Source organism: Theobroma umbraticum, unplaced genomic scaffold (assembly GCF_002168275.2).
Source record: "Theobroma umbraticum cultivar Fairchild unplaced genomic scaffold, ASM216827v3 scaffold_56.0, whole genome shotgun sequence".
In the NCBI taxonomy this organism is placed as follows: Eukaryota; Viridiplantae; Streptophyta; class Magnoliopsida; order Malvales; family Malvaceae; genus Theobroma; species Theobroma umbraticum.
Window position 1 is genome coordinate 7,644,425 of NW_018397256.1, and position 22,374 is coordinate 7,666,798.

A 22,374-nucleotide genomic window follows, 5' to 3' on the forward strand; every position below is an offset into this window, starting at 1 on the left:
TATATATATATATATATATATAAGCTTAACCTACTTATAGCCAAGCGAAGGCTAAGAGCTCTTGCTTATAAAACTTGGCCATCAAGGTTCAGGATGAGCAACAGTAATATACCTGATCTCTTTGACACGGTCGCCCAGTTGCCTTCCCCATGAGTCTCTATATAATTTTTTAAGATCAAGTCTTCCTCAGGCTTCCATAGACCTCTTTTTGGCTGTGGCTTCATTTCTTTATTCTCCATTCTCTTGTTCTCTTCCTCAACAGGCGCACGAGAAGGATGTGGGCGTGGGGTGAAGGTAATTAATACTTGGTTCAAATGACAAGGAGATTATATATAGGGAAAGAGAAAAGTCTAGCAATCTGCGATGTCATATCTTTCATCAACTAGCTAACATTCGTGCGTTAACAATACTGAAACAGTGCTGAAATGATTGACGTATGGGACCCTCCTATTTTGGTTTGCTTTATCTTTGGTTCACACCATCTCTCTGTAAAAGCAAAGCAAATTTGAGTTACCTCTTCCACTTTCTCCCTAGAGTCACGAGTGAGTGAGAGAGAGAGAGAGAGACAAAACCTGGAACATGCATCATCACCAAATTATAATATTATACCTACTGGCTACTCTAAAAGGAACTCGTACATGTACTATCATATATGCTTCCTCTTCATCCTGTTGTAAATGGAAACTTTTTAACATGGTTTTGCCTGTGTTTAAGATGAATTAATGTACGGTTTTGGAGAAATCATATAAAGTTAAAAAGATGTATGTTGATAGCTTGTCAGAATCTAAAAATTTGAAGTTATTTTTTATTGATTAGTCATGCTTGATGATGATTCCCTTTCTTAATATTTTATTAATATCATTTTAATTACTGTAATGTATCATCCCAAATGTTACAATAATGAAAAAATATTATATTTTGATGTATCGAGTTTATTGTAGTGATTGTTATTTTTTACTAAAAGGTTCAATATTTGTTTAACAAAAAATTTTTGAGAATTCAAATATCTTAATTTTTGATGAATTTTTTGCAGGTATGAAAAAATTGTAATCCTATTTTAATTAACTCTAAAATTGAAATTCAAAATCAATTTAAGTCCCTATCTCCTAACTATTAGTAAAAGGAAAATGTGCACATGTTGCACACCAAGGACTATATGAAATATAGGGTAACAAAAGTTTGAGAATTAGCTAGGGTTACTCTCCACCCTTTCTGATCCTTAAAATGTTTCAATGACTTTGTGCAGAATGAAGGAGGACATAAAGGAAGGTTAGTGGAGCCTAATGCAGATGCAAACTTACATTGTTAAGAAAAATGGTAGAAGTTCTAAATGAAGCAAACCCAGAATTCTACCAAATTTATGAAATAAAGTTACAATAATGGATGCACCGAGCACTTTGTTTGACTTCGATGCTACTAATGATGGAAACTACAGACAGGAAATACAATTAAAATGACGTTGGGATATGTAAATGATCTGAGACACCACTATCTCCCCAATGCAGCTTTTGGGAGCCCCATGAAATGACATGCATTATCATGAGTGTTCTTTTTTTGTGTTGGAGGAGGGGAGGGGTGCATTGCTTTTGTACCATTTAATTTGGTGGAGAGAATGTGATCAATTTTTTTTTTAAATAAAAATAAAACTTGAAGATGCGGAGGGAACAAGGCGATTTATGAATGAATTGCTTTTCAGTTTTCAGTCATCTGTGTCAGCTCAATAGGAATTTTGCTTTTGATTGCTATGATTTTAACTTTTTTCAGCTCCTTAGGTTCAGCAGTTTGTCTCAAAATCTTTGCCAAGATAAAAACAAAGTGGTATCAAGCAATCATACCCCTTATCATTGAGAAAGTAATGGGGCTCAATTCCAATCCAAAGCCTCTTCCTGTTGGACCATTTCCATATATTCACGAGAAACGTTTCAACAAAGGTTGAAGCTACATATATATATATATATATATATATATGTAAGCTTTTGTGAATTGATTGCCAATCTTGACTTATTGGGGCAGTCATTTCTAGTTACTACTGCCCATTTCACCTGAATATTTCTAGCATTATACCAGTCATTCCTACTTGAATATTTCCAACTTTTAACCAGTCATTTGTAGTCACTACTACCCAATTTACTCGAATGTTTCCAGGTTGCACCATTTTACTAGTCATTTCATGGCTACTGCTACCCATCTTACATGGATAACGCATATTATATATAAACAACATGGATTGGAGATTGATTTCTTTTCTTTTTCTGAAACTCCCAAAACATATATCAAGACACCAAAATGCTAACATTTTTTTGACTGGCGGTTACCTGGGAATGTGTAACAAAACCATGGCGCCTTAGCTCTTACCCTTGGGCCTCGGGTTGACAATTTACTTGAGGAGTCTGATCATGTCGATAATCGTGCGGATTTTGTTTCATATTTAAATATTTTCATTTGACTCAAATTAAAATGGGCACTCAATATTTCTTAATGTTGTTGGATTATATAGCTCTTCATGTTGCATGATATTCATTTTTCTCTTTATTGTTTTATGCTCAACTCAAGTCCTCCTTATCATCAGATATCCCAAATAAGAAATTTAAAAAGAAAAAAAAAACACATAAACCATGCAACTTGCTAGCTAGGAAGGGAATACAGCAGTTAAGCAGAAGCATTTCAAGTTAAAGATAAAAGATAAGAGGAGCAAGAAAGTTGGTTGCCAACTTAAACCCATTTGAAAGTTGGAAACTCTGCGTCCTTGAAGCTTGTCAGAAACTACTGTAGCATTATTCTCTTCTATCCTGCTTTGCTTTTCTTTCATGTCATTATCACAATGTAAAGGTCTTTCCAACATTTCACATCCTTTACTACCTGTTTACAAAAACTTTATATTTTGAGAGGTAGAGAAAAATGACAACTTTACGTGGACTGCAATCTAGATATTTGTGTTCATTCCTCCATAGATGGTTAGTGGGGATTTCCCCTTTACAGAGCGGATCAAAGCTGCAATCAAATCCCAGTCTATCTCCCCCTCTCTCACTCCACAATCCTCAAGAAAACGGCTTTAGGGATTGGATCCAGGATGTATCCATTCCATTCTGTTCCATTTCTTTTCTGTTGTCTCATCTCATATAGGATCAGTTTAGCTAGCAAAAGGATACATGCATATTCCTAACTAATGCCTCGTGAAGTTTTTCTCCTGAGGTTTTGCTCTTGATTCACATGAAATTATCGTTCAGTTCACTTCATTCTATGATCTCAATAGCGTTGGAATTCACCAGACCAGGAAAGTATGAAATGCCTATAAGCAAAAACCAACAATGGAATTGGCAAATATAATCGTATGTAGCCAACTTCTTGGGATAAGAATGTGATGTTACAATGTGTGCACATATTACGAAGTTTGAGCACTAGTCTACTTTTAAGCTGGAACGTGGGGTAGGCTTTAGATCACGATTCCCTTCACTTTCCCATCATTTCCACAATGATACTTCACTTTTTTCGCCTGCCAATTCATATAAAATTTCCCCACTTCACAAGTAAAAGCGACCAGCTCCAGTCATCCTCAAGCTCCAGATTAATTCCCCCTTACCTCTCTCTTGCTTGGAAAATGGGTGTTAGTTTTCCCATTTTGCAACCCATGATCATGTTAAGCACATATTCCTGTAAAAATCCATTGTCTCTAGCAATCAAAACACTATAACCAAAGTTAAGTTAGGACTTTTCGCTCATGCCAAGATTCTGAATTTCAGTCATAAGATATGATGACAAGATTCACGAGGACACATTTGCCTAAGAGCAAGTCCATAGTAGGGACCATAACTAGCAAACTTAGGGGAAAAGAAATGCTTTGGTCCACTCCTTTGTCCTATTACTATACTTGTTGTGAACCCTATATCCTATTTTAAGAAAGAAAAACTCTTATGATTCTAAAATCGGAAGTCTACAGGCTTTGTCCCTGTCTTACTAGGAATCAAAAGGCAACCATTTTAGCTGTCAACAAAAATTGCCCTTGTATGTCCAAAGTGGGGGTGTTCCTTCATCTTTCTGTACTAACAAGTAAATTTTGATTAACTCCTAAAGGGTGTAGAGCCACATTTAGTTATGTTGTTTTCTAGGGCATATGAAAGTTAACAAGGATTCCAAACGCATCTATGAAAAACCTAATAGGGATTCTACCTCTTAGATGTGATGTTTTGGTCTACAATTTTAATTTTCCACTTTGATTTGTGTCGGTGGATCCCATTAACATTGTCGTTAATCACTGCAATTGTGGGTCAATTTAAATGTTGATTAGGACATATAGGATGTCAATGCATGGCTCTCTCTCTCTGTCTCCTAAAGCAATTCTATGTCGGTGGAAATTTCTAACCCTCTACCTCACATACAAAGTCTAATGATTTCCATATCTTTTATATCCTACCAATTTGGATTTAGCAGAAAAGATGGAAACAAGATAACATCACCAATAAGGCACACTAAATTGTAGATATTATACTGTTTAACAGACATGACCAAATCAAATGCTGAAGTTTGTGCAATGCCCGGGTTTGATTGTAAACACTAAAGCCCCCACCGCATTGCCAAATGGGACCTGCAAATTAAGGGAAAATTAAGACTGTAATGAACAGAATTTGCATATTCAATAGAGACAAGGAGACTGTGGAGCGAGATCTAATATGTTTTTCCATTGAAGGAGCTGAGCTGGTCAACAGTTTTGCTTTATCTTTGCTTTCTATCCGGCCAAATTCATCATGGTTATGCCTGACTCAGGCAGCGGCCTAAACATTGTCAAGACTCAAATCTCAACTTGAAAATTGGGTATGATGTAAATTTATAGTAGCCAGTGCAAAATAACTGTGGAAGTTATATAAGCAATAGGCCCAAGCAGTGCCCAGCCCAATCTACTTGTATCAACCATCACTTGACATCAATTAATGAATTTAAAACACTTCTTTGGGAAAAAGAAGAAGAAGAAGAAGAAGAAGAAGAAGAAGAAACCTAAGTGGATACAACCAAAACATAACATTCCACGCTTTAGGGTGCACTAACCTAACCAGCAACGAAAACCCCTTTTTGTTTCTTTGTTTCTTCATTGGTGAGAAAAAGGGAGAGAGAGAGAGAGAGGAGAGGAAACGAACATCGAAGGAATAGGTACTGGGATGCTTTTCCCACTAGTGCATTCCTTTTTCTTTTCTTCCATGCCTTTTATTGACCCAACACTAGAAAAAGCTATGATATCTAATGAAAGCCCAACCATTGTCATTAATAGGCTGAACAAGTTTTGAAACCTTCCAAAAACTTTCAAAGGAGAGTCCTTTTTCATCTGTCATTAATGCCTTAGTATTTTCTCTTTCCCATCTTTTCGTAACCTAACATTACTTAAACATGAACCCCTAATGGGCCAACCATGTTGTTAATGTACTAAACGAACTGATAAATTTTGGCGTACAATTCATCCTTTAAAGAGAAAATTGGTGTAAAATTTTGTTCCGATTAAAATTTCCTTTTAGTAGAAACAAATATGCAAAACCATTTAAGATGAGAATTTTGATACTAGTGGACCAACAAGATATGGTTGGTTGGAAAACGACCCATAAGAGTCGAAAGGCGTGTAAAACAGCCAAATGGGTTGGATTCATAATTCTACATGGGGTCCCAATCATTCCCATGGAGTGTAAAAGTAGGAGCAGATTAATTGTAGGCCTTTAAGTGGATGAAGGCTGGGTTTGCCCATGGCTCTACATAGCAAAGCCGAGCTGACGAAAAAGGACAAGAAGACTTCGCCTGTCATCTATTTCTCCCCCCACGTGTGAATGTGATGCCAATGCCATCCTATTCCTCCCCCGAATCCAAAGAAGCTGATAGTTCTTTCTTGAGTTTGGGAATGGAAGCTAGTGAGAACATTGAATGAAATGAATGAGACAGCTCGGACACCGTCCATAACACAGGCTGTTCAACTTGTAAATGCAAATCTTGGGAAAATCCAAACCGACAATGTCACTGCAATTACAACCTGTTATCGCCCATATATATATTTATATATGAATTTTTTGAAATTTATTTTCCTTTTTAACATTAAAATCCCAACTTTACCATTTTTATTTACTATAGTTACTTGAACTATAAGTTCCATGGCTCTCAAAATATATGAAATTTTGGAAATTCAAGATTTGTTATATGAACTAATCATATGATGTAGTACTAATTTGTATATAAACTAGCAATTGATAATTATCTATTCTTCTGAAATTAAAAACATACCCAAAGTCAAATTTCACCCTGATGTTGCAATTAAGTTTTTAATTAACTTAACAAAGATGAAGTTCAAAAATCTGAGATTAGGAAAAGTTCTTGCAAAGGATTAAAAAGTATGCTAAAACAGAATAGATTGAAGGAAATCTGGATTGAGATTTACGTTGTTGAATAAACTCGTGTCCTTTTGATTGCTTATTGGTTCCCTCTTAAGGTAGTGATGTTCATTTAAGTCTTATGGCTATGGTCTTGAAAATTAATTACCTTATAATTATTATTCACAATTTATTGGTGACAATGATTGACTTTGAACTTGAAGGATAGCTTTAACATGCAAATTCTTTCTTTTCTTAGAGAAGTGTTAAAAAAAATGAATAACCCCAGAAGAGGGGGACCTCTCTGGAGATACAAAATCAAGCTCCCAAACAGCCTAGATACTAGACTGCCCCTCACCTACATTTCTAGACCGGTTGAAAATAGCCTAAAAAAACAACGCACTCATCAATCCCCCCACAAACAGGTGCCATGAGCGAGTGGTAGAGAATTTCATCCAATTCTTCACCATTCAAGTTGCCGGATTGAATTGGATTCACTTTCTCATTGATTTGCGCATGCACATAGATTAAATTGACTAAACAAAGCAGTCCCCCTCCCGGACAGAGTGATAAAGGCCCTGGCACTCACGAAGGCACTACGCCAAATTCACAAGTCTTTGGTCCACATTGCCTCCCTATTAATTAACTCATTTTAAGTGCTGGACCACGGGGTGGGGGGAGGGCAACTCGTGTTTGTGTGTATTTCGTCCGGCTCCATCCAAAGGATGAGAGCAGTCTTATCGCTTGTTCGAATGTAGGTTGCACCAGCACCTTCGCGTGCGGGTTGCCCCGCCTTGACCGTCTGTCTCGTGGGCTTTGCCACTGCCTCGGGGTGGAGGGCTCCATCACGTGAACCCCGCATGGCTCTCCGTTCAATCTTGTCCATTCTGTGGCTACAAAACAGCAATGGACGAATGTGAGTGAAATCTGTTTGCTTGGGTTTGAACTTTGAAGGGGGGCAGTGTTGCCCAAGTTCATTCATTGGAACTAGCTACTCTTGCTAGCATCAGGCAAAAGTGAGACAAAAATCCAGAATAAAATATTTAATCAAAATTGGTGCCATTAAATTATGTTTATGATTCAGCACCAAACATAACACAAACAAAGCACATAGGGAACAGGTGTTTTGTTTAAGCCTGACAATTTATCTTTTTGGGAAGACCATTGGGACAATTTTGCTGTGGGTTGCATTCTCCACAATGCTTTCTTTCCCCCCCCCTTCTTTCTCTCTCTCTCTCCATTCCCACACTAAGATAAAGACAGAAAAGAAAAAGAACCATTTTTTTTTTCTTGACAGCAAAAGATGTGGTCTGCCCCCTTTGAACAATTATTCTTTAAGGAGTTCTATGTTTGTGAGTGCAACTTAAGCATATATAAAAATATTTTGCATATGGTACTCTACGTGTGGATTAATTAATCCTTGATTTCATTGCATTATTTTATATTTTATATAACTATCAATGAAGAGATCCTTGCTAGGTGGCTACTTTGGTTCCGTACAAGTTCATGCTTTTTATTTTAATGAAAAAACAAAGCATTAATTATATGTTTTCTAGAAATCATTTAATTGTTAATTTGTTATGTAAATATAAATGCAAACAATCATATTTAATTTTAGGGTACCATGACCTTAATTAAAAAAAAAAAGATGACATTAGAATTGTGAGAAATATAGTCCAACCAACTTGCCCAAAAAATCGAAGATAAAGTTGAATTTGAAATTAGGCAATCGAAAATTAGATATGATCCAAGATTCAATGCATCAGACTCTCACACCTTTCCTTCAGAGCAAAATTTTCGAATTCAAATATTTTTTACAGATATAGTTTCTACAAATAGAGAAAAAAAAAAAAGAAATTGTGGAATTTGAAAGCAACAGGTAGAGAAATTGAATTGTTTAGATTGATTGCGTGGTTGGAACATCTCATCAGCAGGACAGCGAAGCTGATGAAACGTGCTAGATTGGGCAAGTGTTCCGAAAGGGAGAAACCGAAGATGTGTCAATGATTTTGAATGCAAGGGGAAATGGAGAGGTGGGCCCCCATAGTTGGTTTGACTATCAAATCTGTAACCTAAACGGGAATTAAACTCTGTTGCTCTCTCTAAGTTTTGCTTTCAATCTCACGGGGCTCCTCACCCTCTTAACTCAACCCTACTTTCCAACCCTCCCACTCTCCCTACAGGAGCGTGTTCACAGCACACCCTGGTTTAACCTTTTTCTTTTTACTTTTTATCTGCGTCCTGATTTGAGATTATAGATGATGAGGGGAAGCAAAGGCAACACCGAAGTCATGCCTGGGATTTCGAACTAGTTGTTGCATGTGTGTGTTCATATAGTGTAGGGCTTAGTCTTCGTGGTTTTAGGGTTGGTTTAGGGTTGCAAAGAGGGTGAAGCCATCAGTTTGAATTGCTTTCACAAAGTGAATTCATTTGTCCAGCATAAAGTGACCACATTCCCCTACTTTCAGAGCCTAAAAAAGTTTATATGGTCAAGAACACAATTTGTCTGTTTCACATTGTTGGGAGTACATATTCCCCTTGTACAAGAAAAGCTTTGATCCATCAATTTAATCAAGTTGATGTAAAAACATCTTATTCCAAAACCAAGATTTTATGGAATTTAGTAAGGTTGTCTTTGGAAGAAGAAAATTAAACTTCAAATCTAGTATAAATTGTTAATATAACTTCCATAATTATTTTTAAATTCATGAATTTTTAATTGGTGGTGAATTTGAAATACCTATAAAAATTGTTATCAACAAAGGTGTGTAGTTTAAACAAATTTTTAAATGTGCATTTTCTTTAATAGCAAAAATAGAAAGGGACAAAGAAAGGTAGTAGTAAAGATCAAATTAATTTTTGGTTTTATGGTACTGGAGTAGTTAATTTCTTGAGGTCAAAAATCCCAACTCAATTAATAGACAAGTGATTCATAAATAGACACCTTGCAAAAAAAATCAGGACTCCTCTGCTGGTTCATGTGTTTCCCGCGCCTCACTGTGGAAATGCACGAACCAACGAAAGAGCTGAAAAGAAAAAGGAAGGAAGACCCAGTTTAGGTGCGCGTGGAATTCTTACAACAGACACAGGCAGTGTAGTTAACAAAGATGCAGAAAACAATGGGAAGCAACAAAGGAAGCAGAAGGGGGGCAAATAGGTCGGCTAAAAGTGAAGCAAAGCTTGGACCCACTTCACCAAATGTTACCCTCTGTCTGCTGAATGTCCCCATCTCACCGTCTCACACTTCTTCTCATATTAAAATCCCCCATCTTTGCTGCCAAAAAACCCAGACTTCTTGACTCTTCATTTTTTCTCCCTTTGCTTTGCTTCTCTTACGCCGTAGCATAAGAGCAATTGCACCTTGCTTCTTTTAAAGTATTCTATTTTATTTTTGGAGGCAATCTTTGTTTTGGTAGTGTTGGACAATTTGGATTAGGGACTATTTTCAATTTATATTGATGTGCATGGAGCTCCAACTGGGACTCGCTCTTCCATGTACTCCTCCTATTCCCATCAAGATGTTCGACCTTAACAGCTACGGTTATGAACCTAGGGAGGCTTTGGGTTCCACCATTTTGAGCTGGCCTTTGCTAAAACTGGGTCCATGCGACATTAACAATATTAACAGTAGCAGCAGCAGTAGCTCCAGCAGCAGCGGTGGCAGCAGAAAACGTGGCTTTGACGAAGTTGTACTGTTTGATGAGAACAGAGCTGTTCCCAAAACGCTGCCTCTTTTGCTTTGGAGTAACCAACCGAATGACGAAGATGACCCTAAAGATCTCCAGGGCTACTCTTCTTCTGCCATTCTGAAGTACTTTTTCTTTTTCTCTCTCTCTCTCTTTTCTTTTTGTTTCTTCTGCGTTTGTTTCGTGCGCCTGTCTTGTTTCTTTGTTTGCACTTGAACTCTGTCGTGTTTCTTTACGCTTGCTTTTCTGTTTTTCAGAACAAAAACGTGCAAAAACTTTTGTTATTAGGTGTTTTCTTCCTGGGTTAGCAATTTTCTTGATGACTTGAATCTTTGGGAATTTTTCATTTATGGGGTTTAAATCTTTGGTTTGATAGGAATGATGGAGAGGGTTTAGTGGGGTGGCCACCGGTTAAAACCTGGAGGAAGAAGCTACGCCGCCATATTCCTGATGGTGGAGAGCAGAACAATAGGGTAGCGGCGGCGGCGGACAATGGCTGTGTTGTTAGAGCTTCAAATTCCACGTTCGTGAAGGTAAAGATGGAAGGAGTTGCAATTGCTAGGAAAATTGACCTTAGCGTCCATCATTCCTTTGAAACGCTCACAAGCACCCTGATGAGAATGTTTGGTATTTGTAAGTAACCCCAATCCTTGCTTTAAATATAATCCTAGTTTCCAACATTAAATTTTGATTAACAAAGGCATGAGTTAACTGTTACTTTCCCTTCTTGTTTGGAAACAGCTGATGAGAATTGGAAGTGCTTTAGACTCACTTATCTGGACCGCGAAGGAGACTGGTTGCTTGCTGAAGATGTGCCCTGGAGGTACTTATTTTGGCCCTAATTTTCTGGGTTATTTTTGTTTTCTTTATAGGTAGAATCTGATGGAAATGAACTTGGTTCTTTCAGGACCTTCATTCGCTCCTTGAAATGCCTCAAATTAATTAGAACCAGAGGCTAGATAGTGGGTTTCTCCTGCACCAACGCATCAAACTATCAAAACCATCGGCCATGTTCTCAGCTTCCTTTTGATCTTAAAACGAATCCTGGTGGCCCTTTTTTTGCTTGGAATTTTGAATTGACTGTATGTAAGATAATAGTGTAATTTAACTCTTTTTGTGTAGAATCTTAAAATAACAATCAGCTCCATGACAATTGGAAAAGACTATTTTTTCCCTAGTAGAAGAAAATTAATGACTTGTTGCATATATTTCCAATCTGCTTGAGCCGCCTCTTCGTTCGAAGCACAAGCACTTGACGCCATATCTAAGTGCAATAACTTTTAATTCTCTGCTTCAATTGATCTTAAGCATTTTCACGATACGACTCAGCTTTTAGGTGTTCCTGAGCATGAAACAATTCCGGGCCCATCAAAGAGGGGCTTTGATTTCTTTTTTGAGTGGAATGTTTCTGGCTATCCTTTATCAGAATTAGACATTGTCAATTTTACTGAAGATTTTAGCTTTATAAGCTTTCCAGTTTGCATTGCCCCTGTTGTTAAAGGTAAACTAATGAAAACGTCTTAGGTTTGAATCTGGGGCATCAGTGCTAATTTAAGGATTTAGCTCTTATTAATTAGTTGGTGCATGATTTCCTGATTATAAATATTAGATTTGAATATAGGCATCGGTGTTAAGTTAAGGACTTGATCTTCTCATTAGAATGTAAGGTTCAAATCCCTTTCTTTAATTATAAAATAAAAAAATTTTGATGTGGTGATGGAAACATAACTATTTAGGGAAATGTGACAATCAATTAAATTAATAATCACAAATTTGATTAGATTTGCCTAAAACGTAACAATCATAAATAATTGCTTACTCGAGTAATGTCGGCACCCTCTCCTTTGTAAATTCTATTTACAAATTAATAAACAGTACCATTGAAGTTATCAAATGGGATATTGATCTGTTTATTTGATTTAACTATGGGCCTCCTCCAATGCTACACCAGCATCTCTCCATTTAGCTAATTGATTTGAATTTGAATGTCTCTTCTTTAATTAAAATGACATTGAAGTAATTAAAACAACACTATTTTAAAGTTAAAATGTTGTCACTACCTTTGCCATTTAAACTAAAAAATGCTACATGGCATTGGCATACATACCTATAAAACAAAACTTATGATGTAACCTAATAATCTATAACAATATATTAAATTAAGATTGTCAATAATGGTTAAATCTTAATTTCCATAAAAAATGTGGACAACTTTTCCCATCCAAGTAAATGATTTATAATATTAATTTTGGATGATATTACCTGAATAAAAAACTTACTTTCTTACCACATAGTAATTTTATTTGTATAATAAATATTTGCCTTTTCAAAGTAATAATTTTTTTTACCAAACTCAAATGCGTACCACATGCTTTTTCCTTATGTTGCATATAATTTTTTGTTTTCTCAACACATCCACTATCATTTTAATAGATTTAATTTCATTTTTCTAATTCATTTAAAGATTTACCTATAGATAAATATATTTTTTCATATTAAAATTTTACAATTAAAAAATTTTTATTTTGATCTTATATGATATGGAACACAATGATCTTATCCTCGTGTTCAATAATTGATAAGTAAATGTAATTTTTTTAGTCACCTGTAATAATAAGATCACCATGACATAACGAATAAAACATCATAATCATCTTGAAAATGATAACAAAGAAACGGTATCTTAATGGAAAAGGCAGGGAAAATTAGATTTGAAAATGACGGTTGTGGCAACAAATCATGGAAAAAAATTCTCAACGAGAGTTGAAAGGAGGGAAAATTAAATTGTACTGATTTGTATATAGTTATCCCAAAAACCTAAATCATAAAAGTGCTGCGATTTGTCAATGTGGAAACTCAAAACAGGAAGATTTTCATACAGCTTGCCACTAGTTAGGAAACATCATAACATTTGGTACATTACTATAATATAATAGTATCCTTTCCAGCAAAACCAGATGATAAAACTACTGCATACATAGCCTACAGGGGGCCCATGCATCATTAAAGTTGGGCCAGTTATATAGTCTTTGGTGGAGAATGACAGCTTTACCATCTCAACTTCTCTGATATCCAGTCTGAAATATTAGCTATTAGAAATCCCAGGAATACCTGAAATCCATCACAATATGATCCTTCATAAGCAAGGGACTTCCATGCAGCAATGTACATAAGCTGGAGGTTCAAAACTAATGTATAGTTGATCAATTTGATTATGTTATGGAGTAGAAATTAACTGAATATTTATCTGGTCAGATGCTTATGTGTATCAAAGAAATTGAAGGATGATGGGGCTGACAAGTTTTTGAATTTATCAAGATTACTCCTTTACCTGAGCTGATCCAATGATATAGATTATTGAATACTGTTGACCATGAATTAGCATGTCTTCCAACATTGCAATTGGTATGGTAAGTGCAATGCCTAGTGCAGCTACCAGCGGAGAGGTCCAGACAACACACAATGCCCTGTAAAGTATGATAGATGTTGACGTGGAGGAACTAAAAATATGAAGATCCATAAGTCAGAAAATTTAGTTAGACTGTTGTATTCACATACCAGAAATAGTCTGATAGAAAACACCCGACGAAACTGTTTATAAGGATTATCTCTTGCACTGTAGCTGATTGAGGAAATGTGAACTTTGGTTCAACACCAATGGCAGTCAGAGGCCATGCTGGATAGAATTCAGAAACATCAAGTCATACACAATGCAGATGTTGTGTCCAATTTTTATCTAACTTTATGAGAGCATTTACTGAAAGTTGTTAGAAGCTTATTGGCTACTTTCCACATAAAGCTATTCATCGCAAAAGTGGCTATCAAATGCTTAAAAAGTTAGAAAACAGCTCCACAGCCTGATCATTCCAGTAGTGGTTTACATCAGATCATTCCAGTAGTGGTTTACCACAGTCAGTTGATTCCATCATTTTGCTTTGCATAGTCTAAACTAGTTCCTAGAATGTCTTGCTAAACTAAGTCCAGTTTCAAGCTATCAGGAAGAAGATGAAACAGTAATGTCTATTTTTTATTTCACATCTCTAAACAAGCTTATCAGAACAGGGGAGAAGAAACCTAGCAGTCAAGTATAAATTTATTCCACAGTGTAAATCTGAAAAAAACAGAATATGATAACTATGTCAAAAGTTTTCATTTTGACCTAGAGCAGAAAAATTATGGAAAACCAACTAACAATATGCGCTTACCAAGCCACCAAAGGGCAACAAGTGCAAACAATCCAATATAGCCAAATAACTTCTGCATGTCTACCCTTTCTCCTTCTTCTCCAGAAAACTTTTTAAGCAAGACTGCAACATATGATTTTAGTATTCTGTTGGTAATTTATCAAAAAAAAAAAAACTCTAATATGGTTCAAAGAAAAGAGAAGGTATAAAACCTGTAAACAGTCCATAACTCATAGCTGAGAAGATAGCAAAAAGATCTCCTAGAAGAGCATGTTTCCCACCTCTAAATGCAGGAGGAAAACTGTAAGTAGCTTCTCAGAAAACATGCTTCACATATATCAAGTAAATAAAACCATTAAAACAATTGCAAACCACCACTCCACCCCTTCCCCCCACCTCAGAAAAGGGGCAAAAAGAAGTTATAGAAGTGTATAATTAGTCCATTTATAACCTTAACACAAGTAATAGTCCAAGCCAAATTATGGTAGCATGTAACAGTTCAAATGAGGTGGAGGAAAACAATACTTGTTAATGCCTGAATTTGGTTCATTTGCAGCCCATGTCTTTCCAAGTGTAGTCATAGCAACACCAGCAATGCTAATGACAACTGAAACAACTTTCACTGTACTAATAGAGTCTTGACCTAAAAGTGCCCCAATAAATAAAGTGAAAAATCCTGAAGTTGAGGACAACAATGTTGTACTAGCAACACTTGTTCTTGCGAGAGCAGCGTTGGTCAGATACTGTAGACAATGAACAATATTAGAAAGAACTACAACAATGTCTTTCTAGGAAATATGTAAATCCCATATTTTCCTGTAGTGGTTCAACTGTATTTCGGTGGGATTATGTTTCTCATACAGAAAAGGCCTGAGGATTTACATGAAATGAGCACATCTATGCATATGAAGATTTAAAAGAGATGGGTGGCGGAATCAGGCAAAAGGGGCATGCACAGATGCATATATACATTGTGGAAGCATAGTTTGAAATGTAAACAAAGAGATGTTGGAATCTGGATGAGAAAATATATGGCATTCCTTACTAATTAAAATTTTGGCTTCAACGAATTTGATGCTAGATTCTTAAAGACAAATGCTTGACTTGAAAACCAGCTAAAAAAACAAATTAGATAAACAACTTTTTCATTCACACCTCTGTTGCAAACCAGATAGGAGCCATGCAAAAGCCAAATGCAGCAATCTCCTTGTGCTAAGCATTCGGTCTCTGCTTTGGTGCTTCCACAATAACTTTGTGCTAGAAACCCGGGGATTTTCCTCCTCCTTGATACAAAGGTCTATGACACACTCCTTAGGCACTGGTGCTTGATGTTCAATTTGAAAATTACCATGCTTGTCATCATGTTTTACAGAAGAATTCAGTTCTACAGAGGACCTGTCAACCCCTTTTGGGCCTTTGGTACTATTACAAGAGCAACCTCTCAGATGCTTGACTAACCAGTCCTAAAGAACGCTATTGGCAGATAAAGTGCCAGAAGAGAGGTTCCAAGATATGTCACTGCAAATGGATGCCTATAGTCTTCAAACACACCCTGTCGGAACATAACAGTGATGTCAAAACTCCATAGTAAAAATGAGAATGTAACGGCATTAGAACAGAGCCCTAGCGGTCAAGTTCCAACAAAAAAAAAATTGATGGCCTATAATAATTTTAGTAAGAAGAAAATGATCTTCACCTTGCACCACTGAACTGGCATAGAATAACATCTTAGCATAAGAACGTCTAATAACTTAATAAAAATTAAAAGTGAATGCAAATTATTGTAATGATATTTATATCGAAGACAAAAGCTAAGCATAGGAAAATATGACAAATGTGCTTGAATGAGAAGACCAAACCATTCAGAAAGAAACAAAATGAAAATAAAAACCAGATTAGAGGTAAAAAATGCAAGTGGGTGAAAACCTGATGCCCAGAACGAAGATCCAGGAGCAACCAGGAGACCTCCCAATTCCGTTAGCAAACAAAGCAGATGAAATGAAATCATCAGTTTCAACAACGGAAGTTAACATGAACCGAAAAATTAAAAACTGAATAAAAAATATAGGAATAAAACCATAGTGACAAACTGTCAAACATAGAAGAAGATATGAACAGATAATCAAGAAAATTCATGATTATCATCAAATTAAGCATTGAAAATTTTCTGACTTTAGAACCACCTTATATAACATGAACACACATTTTTATGGGCAAAGTTCTTCCCTGTTTTCACATTAATTTCAATTATGGTTGGTGTGCACGCTAAAGACAATTAAGCTAAGCTATAAATAAGAACGAATACATTCATCAACCATCCAGAGATTCTACAGATTAATCATTAAACTGCAGAATTTAAGCAACAGAGATAGAGTCAAGATAACATTAACAAATTCCAACCTAGCTAGGAATAATTTTAAAACTCCTTGTGTCAAAAACCAAAACCATTGTTCTTAATTTCAGCCTGGTGATGACTAAGAAATTGACATGATGGGTGGATTACACCTACCCCACAGAAGTTCTCATTATGACAAATTGTCAAAGATCATCTCTCAGATCTTGTTGCAACAAATGATAACCACGAAACTACAAAGTGACAGTGTCGAAAACCAAGTTGTCCCAGAAAGATGGAAGATTCATGAACCGTACTTGACAGTATAAAAACATGAAAAGTCCAAGAAATTCGGTCGACAACTCGACAAAAATCGATTGCAAAAGTAAAAAGAAGAACAAGGAACCTGTGAGAAGGAAGAGAAGAATCTGATCAGAACTAACCTGAGTAACCTCTGCAGAGGTAACCCACATGATTACGACACCAATAATTAGAAGCAAACCTCCCTTATATTTCCAACCCATCTTTTCTATCTTCTTCTTTCACTCTGCTGTCTATGCAAAACTCCTTGGAAAAGAAATTCTCTTTCTGAATTTTCTTCCTTTCAATAACATCCAAGCTAGCCTTGCCAAATGCAGCAGGGGAAACGTAATTATATATAGGAAAACCAAAGGGAAGTGATGAGTTTTAGTTCATTGTGACAGCCTCACTATCGGCATGGTGAGTAGCACCAATTCTTTCTCCAACCGGTCGTTTCAGTTGCACCAACAACAAAGATCGAGGCATTATATTCATTTTTCATTTTATATAAGCTTACGCATATATATATATACACATATATACTTATATTAAGTAAACACATTCATGATCACACGAATATTTCCAAAAATAATAATTTGAAAAGGTTTTTTTTTTATTTATTAGATAAACGACAAAAGGGCTCTTATTTCTTAAAACATCATATCCCAATTAACGTCATTTTCTGCTATCCAACTTGGGCAAATACATACCTATTGTCCAAAAGAGGAAACTTGGACTGGCACAGTTGTCAAGTGGTAGACATTTTGCAAGTCAATATTTTACAATGCTTTTTCCAAACTCGAAAACTTTAAGGTTTATTATTCCAATATTTAGTTGCTGATTGTAATTATTTAACCATAATAAGACGTGACGAGTCCAATTAATTAAAAAAATGCCGCGGATGACGCCAGTGCGACCCAAAAAAAAACAAGTGGCTACAAACAGTGAAAACAATAAGAAAGGGCATATCAGTCATTTCGTACTACAGGCTAATTTTTCTCCCGGGAACCGCATGCACGTCATCACGTAATCTCTCGAGCTCCATGACAAGTGTGATTCGCATGACGTAACGCCCCTGTCGGAATCCTTCTACATTCCCGTCCCACCCTCGTTCACCGGCCAATCTCCAAATAGGAACCTGCCACGTCACAAATTACACGCGCAGTTAACTAATTGGTTGAATTCAAATAGAGAGTTAAACACAACTGTAGATGAGAAAAATCCCTCCTTCCTTTCTAGTTTCGCAGTCGTAGGTGCTCTCCCCATCCGGGGTTTCCTCCGTCATTCTCAAGTGGGCCGCACTCTTCTCTCGGTCCCTCTCATTCAAGATTTTCTTTTTCCAAATAAATATATATATATATATTTTCCGAATGTCTTTTCGCTTTGTCCCTCTCTATCTCTGCATGTCCCCAGTTTTTTCAATCTTTTAATTAACAAAATAAAAAATGGTGGGAGGGATTAAACTGTAATTTCGTATATTCTGGCGAGAATTTGATCGGACGTCGAATCCCTCCGCACTCTGCAACCTTCAAAGAAAAAAAAGGTAAACTTTTTACTCTAAATAGAATTCGGCATTTTCATGTTTCCTTTGTCTTACAATTCTGTCGTTAACTTTTGTTTCAGAGGCTTTTTAGATTTCTTTTAAATAATTATATCGTTTACCGTCAATTTGCTTTTTTTCTTTTCTTTTTCGTTATCTGTTTATCGTTAAAGTAATAGCTATTTGATCGTGAAAGTGAATTTTGTTAGTGTCTCAATGTTGCTTTGGGGCATTGTTGTGAAAAATCTAAGCTTCGTGCAACAAGTTTTCTCCTTTAATTTGTTTTTTAATACTCTTTTGGCTAATTCTTCGTTAGGAACATCCGAACATGATTTCAAATATTAAAAAAAAATGCCTATTTTTGGTTTGTAAGGATTTATTCTGCATTGTAGAAAGGCCGATGTTTGGGAGGATTTTCTTGTGTTTTTATGGTTATTGTTTTTTAGTCTACTGCTCAAATTTTCCTCATTTTTAAGTTTTTAGATGATTTTATTTACTTGGGCATTCACGAAAATGTATATAAATACAGAGTGGTCCGGGCAGAATCAGGTGGAATTGGACTTTTCTATGGCTTTTTCTTTGTCTTTTAGTAAACGTTTGGGCTTTCTTGTTTGCTTGCAATGATATATGATGATTTGAATTGTGTGGAGTTTTGTTCATTGAGTGAAATATGGTTATAGACTTAATCTCTGGTTGTTTCACATGACCCCATTAATGAATGTCATGTTCTAAAATTTGGGGAGAATGCTTGATAGAGGATGTAGTTATGTTCAGTATCTTAAGATGGTGTTGTGCATTGTCAGGAAATGTCCTTTTCTTGCTGAACCAGTAAGCTTTTTCATCGGCATGTGATAAGGTATTTAAGATGATTTCAATTCTTTAAAGAAGTGTACAAAAACACTACCTCTGTGTGATAGGTATGCAGCCAAGTCATGCAGGATATATTTTTTAACATGATTAGACCTGCGTATAAGAAAAAACAAAGTAATTAAAACAATCAGTGTGCTCACAAAATCAGACAAACTGTAGAGCCATCACCTTAGTGTAACGAATATCCCAGGGCATAAATCAGCTTCAATCTACATATGTTACACTTAGAAGCAGCTCCCTAATGTAAAAAAAAAATCCCAGAGAGCATCTTAAAGTCGTACTATCAGCATCAACTCTCAAAATATCTTTACAAAACCTGTCTTCTTCTTCTCATTGCATTCCTACCAAGTGAAAGAACATTCTGCCCCATTTGAATTCCTTATCCACCAGACTCAGCCTTGAAGCAAACCAGGTTGCATTTGGTATGATTCTGACAGCATTACAAAATCATCCCATTGCAACTGAATTTTTCATTCCCTCTCAGCCTACCTTCAAATTTAATCATGCTCAACCATTCATCCTTTTTCCATTAGCCAAACCTTATAGCAGCATCCATCATACCAGTTTCACATCGAAGCAGCTACGTACTTTGCAATGAACCCTGCAAGCATCATAAGGTCATTCAATCCTCATCAACATCCAAAATACCTTTCTACATCCTCTTAATCTCCCGACAAACCAACCGGACCTAAGCAAGACACACACCCATAGGGATGGGTTGTATGTCTTACTTTTCCCCCCTTCTTTTTTTTTTTGTTTAATTAATTTTCTTTCATTTTTTTCTATTTCATTCTATTTTCTTTTTTTTTTCTCAAAATACTTTTATAAGTAAAGTAGATAGATGAGAACTATCTACAACCATATTAATAGATTCCCTATCATCATGAAAAATTCTACCTACCTTTTCTCGCCTCCTAAACACAACTTGGATGGTTCATATCTTTCATCCTACTCTTACGATTCAACCCCAGCCCCGTCCCTTTTGTCTGAGACACAGAACCAAAATTCCCTAACATTCCTACCTCTACCCCACACAAAACAAATCGAAATGAATATTCCTTAAAACACACTCTTAGAACCCCCCCCCCCCCCCCCCCTTCCTTCTCCACCTTCACTACTCTTAATGTTATGTTAATTCTAGTTTCATAAATATGGTGTCAGGATGAGGTGAACCTTGAAAATTATTCTTTTCTTTTTCTTTCCTTTTTTTTTTTTTACTCAATGAGATCATATTTGATTGGCTTAAAGCATTGCAAAAGATTATCTTGCCACTTTGGTGACCTTGACTGTGTCTAGGACTGTAATGTTTCTTCAGTCTCTTTCGTGGTACGTGTTTTTTGCTATATAAATTTTAAGTTGCCTAGAGATGCATAGCTAGCAATAGATTTGCAAACACATATCATATTATACTTTGGTTTCATGTTGTGCACATTAGTATTATTACTGCTTGGCCTATTTTCTGTGATTGATAATAATTCTATTTATCAGTTTTTATAATTACAAGAAATTTTAGTCGGTTTATTCCAAGTGTTTGTACAGAGTTGTTAAATCTCGTTGTTTTTGTGAGTCTTATCTTCTCTGTAAAATGTCATGTTGCTATGAAAACGTTATTGAAGGCATCATAAACTTACATATAATCATATTACATTATGTATTGTTGAAAAACATGCATAGGGCTGTGGTCTACCACTGAGTCACTTTAGATGAAGAAAAGCATTGGGAGGTGGTGGACCAATGGTTATTGTTGGACTTTAGAAAACTTTTCCCTTTTACCAGTCTATTAATGTGCTTCCATAGAGTTTTTATGAGGTTGGAAAAATCGAAACTGTTAGACTTGACTGAGCTTTTTTAAATTCAAATAGAAGAGCATACAACCTTATTATTTATATTCATTTATTTGTTTTTACATGAACCTTTAGGGATGAATTTTTTTTCAGTTATCGTTAAGTTTCTAGTTCATTAATTCATATATTCTAAGATTGCTTGAATTCTGATTATTTAATCTTCTTATATATTTGTGCCTTGCACCTGATTAAACCTCAAAGCTCATTATTCTTTCTCAGTCATCTACCATGCATTGTCCAGTTTCAGTTACTCCAGAGTACAGTCTTTGTATGATTAATTTTCTTGCAGACACATAAAATTAAAGACTAAGTGCATATTCAGTCAAGTACAAAGACATTTAAAAACAGTAATGTTGTTACTGCCACTGTCATACTTGTTTATGTCATCTGATGTCACGCCCTTTTATGTGATTACCGAAGTTTCTCTGTGTATTTTTTATTATTATTCATGTAAAATTTATATATGGTCTCAACTTATGCGTTAAGTTGGCACAATGCATTGTCCATGTGATTATTATTGGACTTTAGGCCTACTATAGTAGCTAGAGATCATACTTGACCCTTCAGCAGAAGTGCGATCTGAGCCTGTGAATCAAGCTTTTCTGCTGCATAGTACACTGAAAATTATAATTGCATCAAGTTTGATACAGATGTAATGTTGGAATTTGAGAAATTGGATTCACCAGGAAGATTGGACCTAGAAACTTTTGGCTGCTGCTAATTTTATATTCAGCAATGTATATTGACTGGATATAAGACATTGTTTGCTTGCCTTTCATCCCTATCTGCAGTATTTGCTTATTACTGGGGCAAAAATTGCCTTCATGCTCCTACTTGAGCTCTGATGTTTGTCTTAAATTTCATGAAGAGCAGTTGGGTGAAAATTACATTTTTAGTTGTAGTTTTAGACCTTAATTTTTTGCTGAATTTTTTGCAGATGATCAAGTTTATCAGAGCCATGATTCTTTTGCTAATTAAACTATCAAAGCATGCCAGTTGCTATCTCTCTTAAGCCCTTTCTCCCACCTATTACACCGGCACTACGACGAGCACCACACACGCAATCTCAACCTGCTCCCCAACCGAAGATCACCACCTAAGCTTGTTACCATCGCCCCTCTGATACTTGTGCCGATTTGTGTGATTGGAATAATTCCCCAATGGCCGACAAAATATCCTATTCTTCCGCGCCACTTTGGGACACAGCCCTCCTGCCCCATTCAGACGCACTGCCTCACTATTATTGCTGAAATAGTTTCAATGGAAAACTTTGCCACCTC

General features: G+C 36.0%; 2 protein-coding genes across 2 annotated transcripts; one reads left to right on the forward strand and one right to left on the reverse strand.

Annotated features, from left to right (window-relative positions):
- Window positions 1–9,508: 9,508 nt before the first annotated feature.
- On the forward strand, window positions 9,509–11,212 carry LOC110410925 (auxin-responsive protein IAA28-like). Its single transcript, XM_021420869.2, has 4 exons — window positions 9,509–10,149; window positions 10,401–10,657; window positions 10,766–10,847; window positions 10,932–11,212. Exons 1-4 carry the CDS (start codon window positions 9,797–9,799, stop codon window positions 10,981–10,983), a joined length of 744 nt encoding a protein of 247 aa, XP_021276544.1. The 5' UTR covers window positions 9,509–9,796; the 3' UTR covers window positions 10,984–11,212.
- A 1,778-nt stretch (window positions 11,213–12,990) lies between these two features.
- LOC110411411 (putative vacuolar membrane protein YML018C) lies at window positions 12,991–15,436 on the reverse strand. Its single transcript, XM_021421550.2, has 7 exons — window positions 15,364–15,436; window positions 14,734–14,951; window positions 14,421–14,491; window positions 14,230–14,331; window positions 13,583–13,700; window positions 13,356–13,491; window positions 12,991–13,135 (listed from the first exon to the last, which is right to left on the reverse strand). The coding sequence occupies exons 1-7, from the start codon at window positions 15,388–15,390 to the stop codon at window positions 13,073–13,075; spliced, it is 735 nt and encodes a 244-aa protein (XP_021277225.2). The 5' UTR covers window positions 15,391–15,436; the 3' UTR covers window positions 12,991–13,072.
- Window positions 15,437–22,374: the final 6,938 nt, after the last annotated feature.